The following is a 13,122-nucleotide window of genomic DNA, read 5'->3' on the forward strand; positions in this document are numbered from 1 at the left end:
ATTCACAAACTACTGTAAGAGTGGCAGCTTATTGGAAATTACACCCTTAAAGAAAGGATGAATATATTCAATAGAGAATGTTACTATCCCCATTAGGAATAAGTATCACTTATACAGTATATGTATAGAAAGACATATCTAATTAGAGACAAAGAATGATTATCTTAAATCACACACTGAATTTAATACAGTAACGAACCTCAGAAAGATATATAGTCCATCTATGTCTGATAAATAAAGACATAGGAATATCTTAAATCACACTGAATTTAATAAAGAAAGATATATAGTCCATTTATGTCTAATAAATAAAGACCTAGATAGGAATATCTTAAATCACACATATCACTCATAATTTGAATGTAAAGGAAAGAATTTAAATCAACAAATATTGATGAACTACATTTGTTGAAAAAAGACATCTTAAATAATCAGACACATATAGTCCCTCAAATAGTGTATATAGAGGGGAAAGAGATTCACTGTCTAATGTGTCTAATAATTAAAGACACAGATCGGGGTTATCTTAATTTGCACAATTCTTTACTTAAAATCTAATACACAGAGTAATACATATAGCAGTGGGAATATACTGAAACCCCAAATAGTACAATATAACACAGAATCCATAGCATAAACTTAATGCAAAGAGAAGTGTTAAATAGAGATATAACCAATCTCTGAATGTTAAAGACACAGATCTGGTTATCTATAATCACACAAGTTATATTTTATAATCTATATAGAATAGTGCAGATACACAAAGTATGTTACATAGTATACAAACTCAATGTAGAAGAGAAATATTACATCAAGATGTTTCTCAATCAATTGGATTGCGCTTATGGGAACCAATAGAAACAGGGAAGTGCCTATAAAGAAGGTAGGGACAGATATACCCACATTAACTCCTGAAGAAGCCTTAGTGAATTGCACTAAAATATACCCCATAATTAATACAAATTGAATGCATTTTAAACAGTAGAGAATGTGTATCTATGTACGAGGGGGGGAAGGAGTCCAAAGTCGTGACTGTTCAGAGTACAGAGTAGGAGTGAGATTTTGATCAAGAATGGAGCCGGCATCGACAGCAGAGAAGTCTGAGATCTCCCGAGATAAGATGTGATTTCTTACTGAAGCTTTTTCCACATTCAGGGCAGTTTATAGGGTGTCATCCCTGTGTGGATTGTTTGGTGTCTAACAAGATGCGATTTCCGACTGAAGCTTTTCCCACATTCAGAGCAGTTATAGGGCCTCTCCCTTGTGTGGATTCTTTGGTGTGTAACAAGATGCGATTTCCGACTGAAGCTTTTCCCACATTCAGAGCAATCATAAGGCTTCTCCCCTGTGTGGATTCTTTGGTGTGTAACAAGACTTGATTTTTGACAGAAGCTTTTCCCACATTCAGAGCATTTATAAGGTCTCACCCCTGTGTGGATTCTTTGGTGTGTAACAAGAATTGATTTCTGCTTGAAGCTTTTCCCACATTCAGAGCAGTTAAAAGGTCTCACATCTGTGTGGATTCTTTGGTGTGTAACAAGAGCCATTTGTTACTGAAGCTTTTCCCACATTCAGAGCAGTTAGAAAGTCTCACGCCTGTGTGGATTCTTTGGTGTGTAACAAGATGCGATTTCTTAATGAAGCTTTTCCCACATTCAGAGCAGTTATAGGGTCTCTCCCCTGTGTGGATTCTTTGGTGTCTACAAAAACTTGATTGATCATGGAAACTAGTCCCACATTCAGAGCAGTTATAAGGCTTCACCCCTGTGTGGATTATTTGGTGTGTAACAAGATTTGATTTCTGACTGAAGCTTTTCCCACATTCAGAGCAGTTATAAGGCTTCACCCCTGTGTGGATTATTTGGTGTGTAACAAGATGATATTTCTTATTGAAGCTTTTCCCACATTCAGAGCAGTTATAGGATTTCTTCCCTGTATGGATTATCTGCGGTATAACATTACCGTATGTCCCACAGTAGGGGTTCATGTCTCTGTTCTTTAAACCCTCTCCTTGTCTTGCGGTGTCTGTAAGTTTAGTAAAAGGCTGTTGATGTATAGAAATGCTCTGCCGAGTTTCTGGTAATCTTGTTCCAATTCTCATACAGACTTATGCAATGTTGAAGTCCTTAAAACATATTTCCATTAACCCCTCATGTAATTTGATGTTTGGGACATTTCTTACGTTGCTTCTTGCTCACAGACGAGTCATGTGCTGAAGATACATCTATGGTGAGAAAATGTATTAATGTAACATTGCAATGCATCAGAGAAGATTTGGATGAGAGATATATGTTCATTGAGTTGAACCTTTATAAAATTCTACTCGTGCAACATACTGAACATAATTAAAGCTACATTGTTATCGTTACATTCACCCAGAGGAAGGCAAAAAAAACACCCCAATTAATCATGTTACAATTATGTCTCATAAATGGAAATAAATATTTTCTCCTCACGCCAGTAATAGAAATCACATTACTCCCTGTATCAATGTTCTTCATATATTGTTCTTATCAAATAACTTTTGTTGTACTTTGTGATATATTAACCCTTTAGTGGCTCAAGGGGCCAGCTAGCCATTGGCATCCCACGAGTATCTGACCACTTGTGACGGTAGCTTTGAGACAGGCTATTAATAATACACACCAAAATATAACTGGGTTGAACTGGACGAGACTTAGATATGATAAAATATAATTTATTCCTTGAAAAAGGTGAACACACGAGATATACAAATGACAGACAAAATATGGACACTCACTTAAGATGGAATGATGAAACAGTCACATCTGGACTGGCAGTTCATACAGCAATCTTCATAATCATCAAGACACGAAAGACAATAGCCATAGGCTGAGCCTGGTTCTTATACAATTATTTCCCATTGAACACAACCTAAACCCAGCCCCTCTCATAAATCAGTGGTGAGGTTGACAGTTTTCCTCAGAGTAAAACTCCTCCCACCCAAGGACGTTTAAAAACTGCTTTTCCTATCTAAATAACGTCATAACTTCAGTTCAGTGAAACTTACTGGCACGCGAGCCATATTAATACATTCCGACACGCATGACGCTCCCAATAAGACTAAATATTACAGTGTAATACTAAAATTAAGAGAGATATTAATATCTGTCTCATAGGACCTGCTAAACAGCAGGTGTCTGTAATCATTATTTGCGGCTCGGCCCCCCGCTTACACATATGTAACTTATAGCATGTTCAGCCGAGGACATCTCATAATATTCTTATATTTAATAAGGTCACTCATTCTGTAGCCCCACTCCTAAATCAGGGGCGTTTGGCCAGTCTACCAAATTGAGTGTCTGGCAGGATACTATGGTTTGTAAGTGTGAGTTTTAACACTCACCAACCACTCCAGCTTCCTAAACATTTGGTCGCATTCCTTAGTAGGCAGGCATCTTTGAGGGTAACTTAAACAAAGGGCTAGAATCACTATTCAACTATTAACCCTTGCCCTCCCGGATGGATTCCAGTGTTTGTGTGGTGCAGTCACTGGAACAGAAACAATAAATTTTTACAGGGGAATAAACAGTTGGATGGCTGAAGCAAGGCAAAACCACATTACTGGACTCCAGCCCAGTTAACCCCTTGCTTCTCAGGTGAGAGTAGAGGGTGGCCTAATGGGGTTTAACCCCTGTAATCCTGGGCCAAAACCCCCACACTTGACACCACTAATGTCCAAAAATGGGTAAATATACAGCTTACAGTAGACTTAACTTGGTTGATTAAAATAGGAACCGACGTTTCTGCCGTATTTACATCATTTTTCCTGATTTGTGCTACACAGCAATTAAAACAGTTTAACAAAAAGTGCCATACATTATGGTGCAAAAAATCTTCAAAAGAAAATGTAAGAAAAAATATAAATAATATACTTCTCAAGCTTATTGCTGCAGCAAAGGTTATTCCCACCTTTCTCCTAGGGCAGGGATATCCAAACAATGTAATTCCAGCGCACAGCAAAAAGAGAGTCGGGTTAATAAAAAATAAAATAATTAAAAATAAAAGTATATATATACACACACACATATACTGTATATACATACACACACATATATATACATACACAACTCATCCTTGAAAGGTTGCACCCTCTATTTTTTTAATGCGGTTTAAATAAATTATTTTATTTTTTATTAACCCGACTCTCTTTTTGCTGTGCGCTGGAATTACATTGTTTGGATATCCCTGCCCTAGGAGAAAGGTGGGAATAACCTTTGCTGCAGCAATAAGCTATATATATATATATATATATATATATATATACAGTGTTCGACAAATCACCCAAAAATCTACTCGCCCAACCAAAAAATCTACTCGCCACCTAGTCCCGCCCCCAGTCCACACACATATACTGTATATACATACACACACACATATATATACATACACACCTCATCCTTGAAAGGTTGCACCCTCTATTTTTTTAATGCGGTTTAAATAAATTATTTTATTTTTTATTAACCCGACTCTCTTTTTGCTGTGCGCTGGAATTACATTGTTTGGATATCCCTGCCCTAGGAGAAAGGTGGGAATAACCTTTGCTGCAGTGTGGGGGACAGAGAGAGAGAGAGAGTGTGGGGGATAAAGAGAGAAAGTGTGGGGGAGAGAGAAAGTGTGGGAGAGAGTGTGGGGGAGAGAGAGAGTGTGGGGGAGAGAGAGAGTGTGGGGGAGAGAGAGAGTGTGGGGGAGAGAGAGAGTGTGGGGGAGAGAGAGAGTGTGGGAGAGAGAGAGAGTGTGGGAGAGAGAGAGAGTGTGGGAGAGAGAGAGTGTGGGGGAGAAAGAGAGTGTAGGGGAGAAAGAGAGTGTGGGGGAGAGAGAGAGTGTGGGGGAGAGAGAGAGTGTGGGGGCGAGAGAGAGAGAGGGGGAGAGAGAGAGTGGGGGAGAGAGAGTGTGGGGAAGAGAGAGTGTGGGGAAGAGAGAGAGAGAGTGTGGGAGAGAGAGAGAGAGTGTGGGAGAGAGAGAGTGTGGGTGAGAGAGAGTGTGGGTGAGAGAGAGAGTGTGGGTGAGAGAGAGAGTGTGGGTGAGAGAGAGAGAGTGTGGGTGAGAGAGAGAGAGAGTGTGGGTGAGAGAGAGAGAGAGCGTGGGGGCGAGAGAGAGTGTGGGGGCGAGAGAGAGAGTGTGGGGGCGAGATAGAGAGAGTGTGGGGGAGAGAGAGAGTGTGGGGGAGAGAGATAGTGTGGGGGAGAGAGAGAGTATGGGGGAAAGAGAGAGAGTGTGGGGGAAAGAGAGAGTGTGGGGGAGAGAGAGAGAGAGTGGGGGAGAGAGAGAGAGTGTGGGGGAGAGAGAGAGTGTGGGGGGGAGAGAGAGAGAGAGAGAGAGTGGGGGAGAGAGAGAGAGAGTGTGGGGGGAGAGAGAGAGAGTGTGGGGGGAGAGAGTGTGGGGGGAGAGAGAGAGAGTGTGGGGGAGAGAGAGAGTGTGGGGGAGAGAGAGAGAGTGTGGGGGAGAGAGAGAGAGTGTGGGGGAGGGAGAGAGTGTGGGGGAGGGAGAGAGTGTGGGGGAGGGAGAGAGTGTGGGGAGAGAGAAAGTGTGGGGGGGAGAGAGAAAGTGTAGGGGGGAGAGAGAAAGTGTGGGGGGGAGAGAGAGAGTGTGCGGGAGAGAGAGAGAGTGTGGGGGAGAGAGAGAGAGTGTGTGGGGGAGAGAGAGAGAGCGTGGTAGAGAGAGAGCGCGTGGGAGAGAGAGCGCGCGTGGGAGAGAGAGCGCGCGTGGGAGAGAGAGCGCGCGTGGGAGAGAGAGCGCGCGTGGGAGAGAGAGCGCGCGTGGGAGAGAGAGCGAGAGAGCGAGAGAGAGTGTGGGGGAGAGAGAGCGAGTGTGGGGGAGAGAGTGTGGGGGAGAGAGAGTGTGGGGGAGAGAGTGTGGGGGAGAGAGAGTGTGGGGGAGAGAGAAAGTGTGGGGGGGAGAGAGAAAGTGTGGGGGGGAGAGAGAGAGTGTGCGGGAGAGAGAGAGAGAGTGTGTGGGGGAGAGAGAGAGAGTGTGTGGGGGAGAGAGAGAGAGTGTGGGGGAGAGAGTGTGGGGGAGAGAGAGTGTGGGGGAGAGAGTGTGGGGGAGAGAGAGTGTGGGGGAGAGAGAAAGTGTGGGGGGGAGAGAGAAAGTGTGGGGGGGAGAGAGAGAGTGTGCGGGAGAGAGAGAGAGAGTGTGTGGGGGAGAGAGAGAGAGTGTGTGGGGGAGAGAGAGAGAGTGTGTGTGGGGGAGAGAGAGAGAGTGTGTGGGGGAGAGAGAGAGAGTGTGTGGGGGAGAGAGAGAGAGTGTGTGGGGGAGAGAGCGCGTGGGAGAGAGAGCGCGCGTGGGAGAGAGAGCGAGAGCGAGAGAGAGTGTGTGGGGGAGAGAGAGTGTGTGGGGGAGAGAGAGAGTGTCGGGGAGAGAGTGTGGGGGAAAGAGAGTGTGGGTGGGGAGAGAGTGTGGGTGAGAGAGAGTGTGGGTGGGGAGAGAGTGTGGGGGGGAGACAGTGTGGGGGGAGAGAGTGTGGGGGGGAGAGAGTGTGGGGGGGAGAGTGTGGGGGAGAGAGAGAGAGTGTGGGTGAGAGAGTGTGGGTGAGAGAGAGAGAGTGTGGGTGAGAGAGAGAGAGAGTGTGGGTGAGAGAGAGAGTGTGGGGGCGAGAGAGAGCGTGGGGGCGAGAGAGAGAGAGCGTGGGAGAGAGAGAGAGAGTGGGGGAGAGAGAGAGTGTGGGGGAGAGAGAGAGTGTGGGGGAAAGGTGGGGGAAAGAGAGAGTGTGGGGGAGAGAGAGAGAGTGTGGGGGAGAGAGAGAGAGTGTGGGGGAGAGAGAGAGAGTGTGGGGGAGAGAGAGAGAGTGTGGGGGAGAGAGAGAGAGTGTGGGGGAGAGAGAGAGAGAGTGTGGGGGGAGAGAGAGAGAGTGTGGGGGGAGAGAGAGAGAGTGTGGGGGGAGAGAGAGAGAGTGTGGGGGAGAGAGAGAGTGTGGGGGAGAGAGAGAGAGTGTGGGGGAGAGAGAGAGTGTGGGGGAGAGAGTGTGGGGGAGAGAGAGTGTGGGGGAGAGAGAGTGTGGGGGAGAGAGAAAGTGTGGGGGGAAGAGAGAAAGTGTGGGGGGGAGAGAGAAAGTGTGGGGGGGAGAGAGAGTGTGTGCGGGAGAGAGAGAGAGTGTGGGGGAGAGAGAGAGTGTGTGGGGGAGAGAGAGAGCGTGGGGGAGAGAGCGCGTGGGAGAGAGAGCGCGCGTGGGAGAGAGAGCGCGCGTGGGAGAGAGAGCGAGAGAGAGTGTGGGGGAGAGAGAGCGAGTGTGGGGGAGAGAGTGTGGGGGAGAGAGAGTGTGGGGGAGAGAGAAAGTGTGGGGGGGAGAGAGAAAGTGTGGGGGGGAGAGAGAGAGTGTGCGGGAGAGAGAGAGAGAGTGTGTGGGGGAGAGAGAGAGAGTGTGTGGGGGAGAGAGAGAGAGTGTGTGTGGGGGAGAGAGAGAGAGTGTGTGGGGGAGAGAGAGAGAGTGTGTGGGGGAGAGAGAGAGAGTGTGTGGGGGAGAGAGCGCGTGGGAGAGAGAGCGCGCGTGGGAGAGAGAGCGAGAGAGCGAGAGAGAGTGTGTGGGGGAGAGAGAGTGTGTGGGGGAGAGAGAGAGTGTGTGGGGGAGAGAGAGAGAGTGTGGGGGAGAGAGAGAGAGTGTGGGGGAGAGAGAGAGAGTGTGGGGGAGAGAGAGAGTGTGGGGGAGAGAGAGAGTGTGGGGGAGAGAGAGAGTGTGGGGGAGAGAGAGTGTGGGGGAGAGAGAGAGTGTGGGGGAAAGAGAGAGAGTGTGGGTGAGAGAGAGTGTGGGTGGGGAGAGAGTGTGGGTGAGAGAGAGAGAGTGTGGGTGGGGAGAGAGTGTGGGGGGGAGACAGTGTGGGGGGGAGAGAGTGTGGGGGGGAGAGAGTGTGGGGGAGAGAGAGTGTGGGTGAGAGAGAGAGTGTGGGTGAGAGAGAGAGTGTGGGTGAGAGAGAGAGCGTGGGGGCGAGAGAGAGTGTGGGGGCGAGAGAGAGAGAGTGTGGGAGAGAGAGAGAGAGTGGGGGAGAGAGAGAGAGAGTGGGGGAGAGAGAGAGTGTGGGGGAGAGAGAGAGTGTGGGGGAGAGAGAGAGTGTGGGGGAAAGAGAGAGTGTGGGGGAGAGAGAGAGAGTGTGGGGGAGAGAGAGAGTGTGGGGGAGAGAGAGAGAGTGTGGGGGAGAGAGAGAGTGTGGGGGAGAGAGAGAGAGTGTGGGGGAGAGAGAGAGAGTGTGGGGGAGAGAGAGAGAGTGTGGGGGGAGAGAGAGAGAGTGTGGGGGGAGAGAGAGAGTGTGGGGGAGAGAGAGAGTGTGGGGGAGAGAGAGAGAGTGTGGGGGAGAGAGAGAGAGTGTGGGGGAGAGAGAGAGTGTGGGGGAGAGAGTGTGGGGGAGAGAGAGTGTGGGGGAGAGAGAGAGTGTGGGGGAGAGAGAAAGTGTGGGGGGGAGAGAGAAAGTGTGGGGGGGAGAGAGAAAGTGTGGGGGGGAGAGAAAGTGTGTGCGGGAGAGAGAGAGAGAGTGTGGGGGAGAGAGAGAGAGAGTGTGGGGGAGAGAGAGAGTGTGTGGGGGAGAGAGAGAGTGTGTGGGGGAGAGAGCGCGTGGGAGAGCGCGCGTGGGAGAGAGAGAGCGAGAGAGCGAGAGAGAGAGTGTGTGGGGGAGAGAGAGAGAGAGTGTGTGGGGGAGAGAGAGAGAGTGTGGGGGAGAGTGTGTGGGGGAGAGAGAGAGTGTGGGAGAGAGAGTGTGGGTGGGGAGAGAGTGTGGGGGGGGAGAGAGTGTGGGGGGGAGAGAGTGTGGGGGGGAGAGAGTGTGGGGGGGAGACAGTGTGGGGGGGAGAGGGAGAGAGTGTGAGGGGGAGAGAGAGAGTGTGGGGGGGGAGAGAGAGAGTGTGGGGGGGAGAGAGAGAGTGTGGGGGGGAGAGGGAGTGAGTGTGGGGGGGAGAGAGAGTGTGGGGGGGAGAGAGAGTGTGGGGGGGAGAGAGAGAGTGTGGGGGGGAGAGAGAGAGTGTGGGGGGGAGAGGGAGGGAGTGTGGGGGGAGAGGGAGAGAGTGTGGGGGGGAGAGAGTGGGGGGGAGAGAGAGAGAGTGTGGGGGAGAGAGAGAGAGAGTGTGGGGGGGAGAGAGAGTGTGGGGGGGAGAGAGAGTGTGGGGGGGAGACGAGTGTGGGGGGAGAGAGAGAGTGTGGGGGGAGAGAGAGAGTGTGGGGGGGAGAGAGAGTGTGGGGGGGAGAGAGAGAGTGTGGGGGGGAGAGAGAGAGAGTGGGGGGGAGAGAGAGTGGGGGGGAGAGAGTGTGGGGGGGAGAGAGAGAGAGTGTGGGGGGAGAGAGAGAGAGTGTGGGGGGAGAGAGAGAGAGTGTGGGGGGGAGAGAGAGTGTGGGGGGGAGAGAGAGTGTGGGGGGGAGAGAGTGTGGGGGGGGAGAGAGAGTGTGGGGGGGAGAGAGAGTGTGGGGGGGAGAGAGAGTGTGGGGGGAGAGAGAGTGTGGGGGGGAGAGAGAGTGTGGGGGTGAGAGAGAGAGTGTGGGGGTGAGAGAGAGTGTGGGGGGGAGAGAGAGTGGAGAGACAGAGGGGGGAGACACAGAGGGGAGAAACGGTGGGTGACACACACAGAGGGTGGGTGATACACAGAGAGAGAGAGAGGGTGGGTGACTGACTGGGGCGGGGGTGACTGACTGGGGGGGGTGGCCTGACTGGGGGTGGGGAGGCATGACTGACTGGGGGGGGGAGGCATGACGGACTCGGGGGGGGGGGGTGACTGACTGGGGGGGGTGGCTGACTGGGGGGGGGGTGACGGGGTGACTGACTGGGGTGACGGGGTGACTAGAATAAAAGAATAAAACACGATATTAGTGTATCATGTCCACATTGGGGGATTGGGGGGAAAAAAAGGGGAGGGGGGGAGTGGGAAGGGGGAGTAGGGGGGTGGGGTAGGAGTGGACGGTGGTGGGATGGATGGTGGGTTCCCACTAACTAATCACAGAATACATAGAATATATGGATCCAGTGACTCACACGGGCTTGTGTGGTGACTCTCCCTCAACGCTGACTGGTGTGGGTAAATACAGACTCATATACTGGAGTCTCAGATATACATTAAACTCACACGGCCTGATGTGAGTCCTTGCCCTCAGAGGGTAATGTCCTGTATGGATGGTGTCCTGTTGTTTCAGCAGAGTTGTCCCCCGATGGGTGTGGTGTGTGAGTGTCTCCTCTCCCCGTATCCCAAATGACCAAAAAGCAATGTGCAAACCAAAAGTCAAAATGAATTAAAAGGTCTTTAATGGGTTAACAGTGAAGACATGTGCATACACTATGCATACATGTTGTGGTGCTTAAAAGGTATAAAACAATATATGACACGATAACACAATGAACTAAACAGTATGTGATGTACTGAAGCAAACACAAAAAAGGACTCTCACACTAAACGAATATACAAAATCACTTGCCCAGCATCATCCGCTCAGAGCACTCCTGCACGATCTCCTCCTCCGTTTTTTGCTCCAACTGGCGCGTCCGGCAGCGGAACCGGAAAGGGGGATCTGAACCGGATGTCCTGCAGTGTGCTGGGTCCCTCTGTCAATGAGCTCCGGCAGGGAACTACGCGTTTCGCAATAAGCTTTGTCAGGTTCCTGCCGGATGCTCATTGTGTGCTGCATTTATAGGTGCCCCCATTAGTTTAATTGGAGAAACACCTGGATTAAGGGCATGGTTTAAATTTAGACGGTTATATCTCTTTATAGGAGCTACCTTTGGAAGCCCCTAATGTCAGGGATAGTGAGATGTGCCTGTAAATATAAATAATGGGTTAGATAAGCATATATTAAAATTAGATAAGCATATATTAAAATAAATCAATACATTATAAAAACTACATTTTAAAAAATACTTAGAGATGATCATTGTATTTGTCCTTAGAAGCATTTTAAGTTTAATAAAAAACGGTGGAAATTGGAATTTGATTGGGGTATTTGTGTGATTTGGAATCTTTTAGTTCCTCCGTGTGCAGTATTTTTAAAACCATTCTCTGTTGGTTAAAATCTTTACATATGTAAAACAATAGTGCCACCATGTGGCTGGATGTGAAAATTACCTCAACACTGTCATAACCTAATGGTAAAAGTTAAGCAATCTTGGTAGTGTGGCACACATCCCTTTAAAGTAACTTAAAAATGTGCCAGAGTGTATTACAGCAAAAAATATATTTATGTGACAAAAGTTATAACGAATTACATATTTGACGGAAAAAATATAATATTATTATTATCAAGATGGTTAAAAAACCTTACTGTTTATAGCCACTACATCTGACATAAGGGTAGAACAACCTAGGCACCCAAAATCTTGGTTTCCTCATTCAGCTATCTAAAATGTACCACTCAATATCTCCGTGTTAGTTAAAAGATATTTCAAATGCTGCCACCAAGTGGCCGCATATCGAAATTGCTACTTCAAAACCCTAATATTATCTCTACCACACTGTGGATAGTGCGGTATTCAGTTAAGTGTAGAGTCATTGTTTAAAATATATTGCAAAAGTATATTCCAGCGGATGACGAGAGTATATCAAATATGCATGAGCATGGGTTTACACAGACATTTGATATTAGAAAAACACTTGTATAGGTGATTTCGACGCGGAGCTCTCATGTGGTGAAAAAGTTCAAAATGTTCAAAACGTATAGTCCAGATTCTTCATAACTCCTTTCTAACTTCAATTCATGTTGCAGAGGTTGTCGCGATGGTATGCATCATTTCTGGTCCTCAAGGGTTGGTTCGAGGTAGATTCATATTTGGGACGTGCGCCCTATTGGAGATTGGAGAGGAAGTGGATCAGTGTGTGTTAAAACAAAGAGGTAGATGTAAATGAAATTTAATAAAATAAAATAGTAGATGTTATAGAATAGTAGATGTTTATAAAATATTAAAAAATAAAAGTTGTTTAAAAATTGTTTACAAATGGGGGATTTGGAGCAGATTGATGGGTGTTCAGAGAAAGGCTGCAATGTCTATCTCTACATTGAGGCCTGTGGGTACCAGGCTTTTCAATTTGTAGATCCAAAACGTTTCTTTTCTTGATAGAGATGTCAGTCTGTCGCCTCCCCTCCAATGTGGGGGGACTACTTCAATGCCCCTAAATTCAAGGCCCGACGGATCTCCTTGGTGATGTAGTGCGAAATGCTTAGAGACACTATGTGTCATTAGTTTCCGTCTGATATTCCCTAGGTGTTCCAAAATACGCACCCGCAGGGGTCGACTGGTGCGCCCTACATATTGGAGTCCACAGGGGCAGTTTAAAAGGTAGACTACGAATTCTGATTTGCAATTAATGAAGCTGCCGGTTTTGAACTGTTCTCCTGTTGTATTAGAGCTGAACTGAATTTTTTCCTTACTTCATTGTTTGCATGCTTTGCATGTATTACATCTATGGAAACCTTTGGCTGTTTGTAGCCAGTTTGAGTCCTGGCCTGTTGTTCTATTCTCCATTCTAAAGAGGCTTGGTGCTAACTTTCTTTTGATGTTATCTGCCCTTTTATAGATGACTTTCGGTTTTTCTGGGAGGTACTCTTTCAGGGTGGGGTCTCCCTGTAGGAGATGCCAGTGTTTATTCAGGATCTGTTGTATGCTTCCTGCATCCTGACTAAACTGTGTTAAGAAAGCGATGCTGAACTCTTCTTTGGGTTTAGGTGGATTAGTTTTAAGGATTTCAATACGTTCGAGCTCCCCTACTTCTCTTATTGCTATATCCATCTTATCGTTATCATAGTTTTTAGCAATGAAACGCTTCTTAAGAATATTGGATTGTTCCCTATAAATATGGTCATCGCTACAGTTTCTCCTAATTCGACGAAACTGTCCTGGGGGTATGTTCTTTAACCATTTTTTGTGGTGGCAGCTAGTGTTAAGTAGGTAGTTGTTACAGTCCACTTTTTTGAAGAAAGTTTTAGTCTTTAGTTTGGTGTCTTCTATGTAAATAGTAAGGTCTAAGAAGTCTACCGTGTTATTTCCTATGCAAGTTGTAAAAGCCAAGTTCCTCTCATTAGTATTAATATAGTTTAAGAAATGGTTCAAGTTTTCACTACTACCTTTCCAGATGAAAAACACATCATCGATGTATCTTCGCCATAGCACGAGATCCGCACCAAATTCATGCTCTGACCAGATG

General features: G+C 47.6%; 1 protein-coding gene across 1 annotated transcript; it reads right to left on the bottom strand.

The window, feature by feature from the left end:
- Window positions 1-521: 521 nt before the first annotated feature.
- On the bottom strand, window positions 522-11,565 carry LOC142483317 (uncharacterized). The gene is given in 4 exon segments (XM_075583417.1): window positions 522-1,159; window positions 1,161-1,546; window positions 1,549-2,224; window positions 10,060-11,565. Coding segments are annotated over 3 exon segments (1,032 nt in total). The 5' UTR covers window positions 2,102-2,224; window positions 10,060-11,565; the 3' UTR covers window positions 522-1,066.
- Between the last annotated feature and the right edge of the window lie 1,557 nt (window positions 11,566-13,122).

This window comes from Ascaphus truei, unplaced genomic scaffold, assembly GCF_040206685.1.
Source record: "Ascaphus truei isolate aAscTru1 unplaced genomic scaffold, aAscTru1.hap1 HAP1_SCAFFOLD_3196, whole genome shotgun sequence".
In the NCBI taxonomy this organism is placed as follows: Eukaryota; Metazoa; Chordata; class Amphibia; order Anura; family Ascaphidae; genus Ascaphus; species Ascaphus truei.